The sequence below is a fragment of the Seriola lalandi genome, unplaced genomic scaffold (assembly GCF_002814215.2).
Source record: "Seriola lalandi dorsalis isolate HSWRI2012SDOR001 ecotype SW California unplaced genomic scaffold, Sedor1 jcf7180002052783, whole genome shotgun sequence".
Classification (NCBI taxonomy): Eukaryota; Metazoa; Chordata; class Actinopteri; order Carangiformes; family Carangidae; genus Seriola; species Seriola lalandi.
Genome location: NW_019523336.1, coordinates 1 through 6,245, shown reverse-complemented (window position 1 = coordinate 6,245; position 6,245 = coordinate 1). Strand labels below are relative to the sequence as shown.

Genomic DNA, 6,245 nt, shown 5'->3' with positions numbered 1-6,245 from the left:
TACTTATTATTGAATGTTTATTGTTTTATTTACAGTTCTGACTGTTACATCTTATAGTGCAACTGTTGTATTGTCCTGGTCAAACATGTTTTTTTTATATTGTCACACTCAAATTTGAAGTAATTGACTTACCTTACTTTGTCATAAAAACATAATCAGAAGAGACTGATTCCATTATTTTTGTGATTTCTGTTAACTGATTCTAACTTGTTATCTTTTTCTTAGGTCCAATGATGCAGACAAACCAACGCTGGATGTTGAGCATAGAAAAAGAGGTGCTATGTGAAGGCACGTCCTTCGTGCTTGGGCTTGCTGTAGTCTTCTCCTCCTACTACAACTTCAACCTTCAGTATCAACATGATGCAGCGTGCACGCTGGAATTCATTCAAAGGTAGCTTCTTTTTCACATGTACTGTACCACAGAGCTTGACTTGATGAGCTTGACTTTAATAACCTGTAGTGATAGCCAGTGGTGCCTCTGACACAAGAACAGCAGCTACAAACATAACTACTGCCTCTAGTAATATATTTGTGGCTGATACTCCTTTTTAACATGGGTCAACTTTCTGCATCAGTACATTGTGCTGAACATGCTATTATTTGATATGTCACATTCATAGACTGATATCACCTGAAAGAAAACATATTTTTGTCCTTCTATATTGTTTTTCAGAAGCTGCATTGACATCAATCCTGAGAGGGGCACAAAAGCAGGACGTGAGAAGGTGCAAAGCAAGAAGAGCGGCAAGATGGTCCAGAAGAAGCCGACATCAGTGAATCCGCATGTCAGCACACTCATCAAGAAGATCAGTGACTTCAAGTGGGACTTTGTCTGATATTACACACGCACACACACACACACACACACACACACACACACACACACACACACACACAACCCCCTATCTCACCCATCCACTCATTTAAACACTGCGTTCACTTATGTACTTCACTAAGTGACTAAAACCTCAGTGTATTTTCTTATTCAAACTATTGGAATTTGAGAAAAAATGTTGCGTAATTGTTGACCGTTCACGTCCCTATGCTACACTCATGCAAACTATACTGCTGCTGTTCTGCAGCAGGTTTATTCAAACAGTTTGATTTTCCTCTCTCATAAAAAGCAAAATTGCCACAGTGAGTTAACAAATATTATATGCACTGTAATTTAAATTAAAAATTGTTAATCTTTCGAAAGAACAAATCAAAGAAAGAAAATAGACAGGGAGTTAAGGTTGATTCATGTCTAATTTTACTTGTTTTGCACTGTTTTTATTTTAATAAATGTTTGAAAAGGAACTGCATAATGAATATTGTCCTGCTGTCATTTCTTTATCATAATCATTATTATTATTAATAGTAGTAGTAGTAGTAGTAGTAGTATTACAGTAACATTCTGTAATTATTATTTCATATCAATTAAATACAGGATACATACTGTAGATTCAAATACAGTTCAAATACTGTAAATATACAGTAATGTACTGACAAAATATCATAAGTATCATGTTGTAAAGTTACAGCAATGAACTGTAGAATTGTTTCAAGTAATAAACTGTAATTCTAAAATACAGTGAGATACTGTAAAAAATACAGTAGCTTGCTGGCAAAGCTGCTGCCAGTAAATTACTGTAAATTTGCAGTGAAAAGTTTAACAGTGTAGATTTTATTTGGCTACCTGTTCATCTGACTACTTGTTCGGTTATATTGTCAGGAGGACATTGGTGCTTTCATAAAATAATTACACAATGAGATTTTTGATAAATAATCATCAGTAATGTCTATATAATGACTAAGTGTGTAAAGGAAAATAATTAGAGCAGTCTGATAAGTTCAGAAAATGACATCGCTTTACTGTAATGCAGCCAGAGACAAAAGACAACACTATGATATCCATATATTTCCCAGCCCTGAGCCGACACTACTGGTTTTTATTTAAAGTATTTTGGTGCTGTGAAATACTGTACACCATTATGGTTAAAAATTATAAAAAATATTGTAATATACATTTTTTAAAAAATATTTCTCACCACAACTTAAGTGTCAATGAAACAACTTTTGATCATATAATAAGTGTTATCTCTGCTCTCTCCCTGATGCTGGTGTTAAGTCCATTGCTGCAACTCAGTCCATCCAACCTGGCGAAACCCTTGATCCACATACAGTAACATTTGCTGCGTCCTTGCTGTTCCCTTGCAACAGCTACAGGACGGGACAGGAGGAGGCAGCACCATGGAAACATCTTGACTAATTAAGTTACTAATTACTAATTACTAATAAAATATTTTATTAACATTAAAGGTCCGTTAAATATACAAGAAATCTATGTAAAATTAAATGTAAAAACTCAATTTATATTTGATATGACCGAAAATTAACAGTAGATTGTTGCAATTTTAAACCCCCTACCAAGTTTTTCAACTGTTTTTTGACATTTTTTGAAAGATACATCAAATGTTTTTATGTGTGGTTTATCATTTTATTACACCAAATATGAATTAATATACAAGATTTTTATGTAAAATTATGTCATAAAAATAAACTAATAACAGTACCTTTCTGCAATTTTAACTTTATTTATAGGTAATTTCATTGTTTTTACACATGTATATATTCTTTATTAAACATTAAAAAGCCAAAAAAATGTGGAAAATCTCATGTAAAATTAAAGCTATGAACTGTATTATAATTATGGAAATTTACTGTATTTTTATGAGATAGTTAGTTTCCGTTATTTTACAATATTTTTCTGGCGCCCCAGCTGCCGGAATATAACCATTTTTTGAGTTGTTTGTTTTTTTTACAGTGTAACACACACATACAATATGCTCAAATAAATACATTTGTTAATTTTAAGTAGGCCTATGTATGCTTAGTGTTATTTCACAATGCAAGTTTATTTAGGTTATGATCTAGCCATGAGTCCAAACTTAGCAGCGACTGTAACTTAGATTTTTTTTACCAGCTGCATCTTACAGTAATATCAGACTGTTAGTTGAACTGCATTTGCGTAGTGCTTTTCTAGACATAAACCACTCAAAGCACACATTTACCCAATCACACACACATTCATGCAGCTCTTGCTATACACACAGCACATCTCTATCACACACACTCACGCAATGTGGAGTTCAGTATTGTGCCCAAGGACACTTGGACATTCGGACCAGAGGAGCCAGGGATCGGACCAGCGACCTTCTGATCACCAAATTACCAGCATGTGTTGATTTATTTATTTATTTTTATCTAAACACTAGGTTTGTAGTGACTGCATGCCCTTAGTCTTATTATTTAATATGGGGCAATCCACAAACACATTTCAGCTATAAGCCATTATCAACGTAAAATCAAAACATACATTATCTCGAAGCACTTTAAGCTAAGGTCAAGACCTATCAATATTGTAGAGAAACAACAGTACCCACAATGAGCAGCAGTTGGTGGCAGTGGAGAGAAAAACTCCCTTTTCAACAGGAAAATCTCTGATGACCAAATTACCAGCTAATGTTAAGGACTTGTTTATTTTTATTTAAATAAAAGATTTGTTGAGGTGAAAGTTAGCAGTTTATGTTATTGACATTATTTCATAGTTAGCTTGTTAATAAATGTCTCAGAATAGAAACCACTAACTCTCTTCTCTCCCATGATCGCAGATTATATTTTTACACTGGTTTGAGATCAAAGATAAAATCTTGCCCACTAATCTTGCCACCATTAAGTTTGTCAACGGCTTTGTGGGAAAATGAAAATCAGTAGACTTTTTGAATTTACTGTATAATAATGCCTTGTGTTTTCACCATATCTTTTTAAAATCTTAATCTGCAAAGTAATTAAAGCTGTCAGATAAATGAAGTGGAGTAAAATATATATTATTGTATATAAAGTAGCATAAAATGAAAAGCACTTTGTTAATTTCCACCACTGTGTAATGGTCAGAAAAAGCATCACAGCAGCAATACCCCCCCCAAAAAAAATTGAACATTAAAGGGGACATATTATGCTCCTTTTCAACAAGTTTTAATAAGTCTCAGAGGTCCCCAAAACATGTCTTTGAAGCTTCTTGCTAAAAAATCCACTCCGATCCTATATTTCAGCATTCCTGTAAACCCCTCTTTTTCAGCCCTGTTCAGAACAGGCTGTTTCTGTGTCTGTAGCTTTAAATGCAAATGAGCTGTGCCTGACCACGCCCCTCTTCGGAAGGGGATGCAGCTTGGGCTTCTGGCACCATGCTGTAATGTTTACCGTGACCGGTGACCTGGGGCAGAAGCACTTTGGTTCAACCACACGACTTTTATCCAGAATCTGAGCCAGAGGGAGAGGCTGCTGAAGAAGTTCAAACTCTACAACTGCAGCAGGACGTTTCTGAATGGTTGGTAACCAATTTTGTGTTTTGACTTTACATTTTCAGTTTGCTGATGTGTGCTGGCACACAGTTACTAACATGTAGCTACGTAGCTAATGCTAACTGTTACTGTCTGTCATTACTGGGAGCTCTTTTGGTAAATAAATACTATTGTGAATTGTGTAATGTAGTTATCTGTCATGCCTCCTTAGATATACTTTTACAGTCTATGAAAATGTTTGTTGACTGAGGACTGCTACAGGTGTTCAATGTCGAGACTAGTAAGATACTTTAATAGATGCTGACAAAGTAAATCATTTTTATTTATTAATTTTTCTCCATGTTTTGAGCAGATGCTCATCATGACATCTTCCTTTATGTAGTAAATGTATTTTGTGTATTACAATGAAAGCTGTAAATCAGCATAAACATGTCTGACAGCAACAGTAATCTTTAGTCAAGACGAGGCTGTGCAGTTTTCTACACTACACTGTTGTCAAGCTCCACATTATATGCAATAAGTGACATGTTATAAATTACCTGTTATATGCACTTGATATGTAGCCAAGCTTACTTCTTACCCACCTTAGCTCCACTGTCTGTCAGTGTTTGAATTCCATAAGCTTTATATTCTGGTGAATGTTACCATTTTTCTCTATATTTTGGATAGGTGCTGTGGAAACTGTGCAACCATGCCCACAGAAGCTGAAAATATCTGCTGCTAGGAGATACCACAGAATTACCGTATTTTCCGGACTATAAGCCGCTACTTTTTTCCTGGGTTTTGAACCATGCGGCTTATATACAGGTGCGGCTATTCTGTGGATTTTTCTTCCACCGCTAGGGGCGCTCTAACTGGAATTAGAATAAAAAATAAGATAGACGAAAAATCAATGCAAAGAAGAATACGCCACTTTTTCTTTAGCAGATAAATTACTGACTGGTCATTATAAAAATCCACCATCACCAACGGGTTCCGAAAGGCTGGACTGCTACGCGAAGAGAGCGGCGCACCTTCAGGGTCAACTTCACCGGAGGATGACAGTGACACGGAGAGCGAGACTGATGGAGACAGATGTGACGAAGCGCTTCTGAGGCTGTTCAACTCCGACACTGAAGAAGACGACTTCATGGGTTTCAGCGAAGAGGATTAAAGTGACTTGTGGTTTCAAACACAGGAGAAATTAAAGTAAATAAATGCTGTTTTTTTTCTCTTGGTTCTGTTCCGTTTTAATCAGCAAAGTTGCTGCCGTGTTAAAAGGCACTGTTCGGAAAGAATCTGTTCAGGTACATACATGTACATTTACAGTTCAAAATCGTTCTGTACATGCAGTAAATATCTCATTTTCCAACATAGATATCTGCGGCTTATAGCCCGGTGCGGCTTGTATATCTCTTTTTTTAAAAATAGAGCGGATGCGGCTTATATACAGGTGCTATAATAATTATTATAATGTAATTAATTATATTAATTATAATGTAATTAAAACCTAAACAAAAATATTGAGTTGATTTGAAAAAGATAAACTTCTTAGTGTGTAAATAGTACTAATAAAAATTAATTTAATTCTACATATCAATGATATATAATTGAGTAATAATCATCTATATTAATCCGTGCATTGATTTGAATTTAATCAATGCAATGAATTACATCTAAATATTATTCTTTCTTAGGAATAACTAGTCTATGTCCCAGAAAGTACAGAACTCAAAATACTCAAATGACATTGAATGTTAAACAAATAAGACTTTTATTAACAATTCACTTTTGTGCTTTCTATACATTGTAGCACAACAGTGAACACTGCAACCACAGTCTCATTTCAAGACAGAAATTAGCTCTTGCATTTCAAACCAGAACTTTGAAAAGGACAGAATGCTGACTTCAAACTATTTTGTA

General features: G+C 34.9%; 1 protein-coding gene and 1 long non-coding RNA gene across 2 annotated transcripts in view; both read left to right on the top strand.

Moving 5' to 3' along the window:
- LOC147819498 (uncharacterized) overlaps positions 1-836 on the top strand; it is a 2,911-nt gene extending 2,075 nt beyond the window's left edge. The window contains exons 3-4 of the mRNA XM_087172432.1: positions 240-391; positions 674-836. Coding sequence (XP_087028558.1) covers positions 240-391; positions 674-836 — 315 coding nt within the window. The remainder of the gene's footprint in view (positions 1-239; positions 392-673) is intronic.
- A 3,412-nt stretch (positions 837-4,248) lies between these two features.
- On the top strand, positions 4,249-5,559 carry LOC147819497 (uncharacterized). The gene is made up of 2 exons (XR_015436877.1): positions 4,249-4,369; positions 5,013-5,559. It is a non-coding gene; the product is annotated as an uncharacterized LOC147819497 (long non-coding RNA).
- Positions 5,560-6,245: the final 686 nt, after the last annotated feature.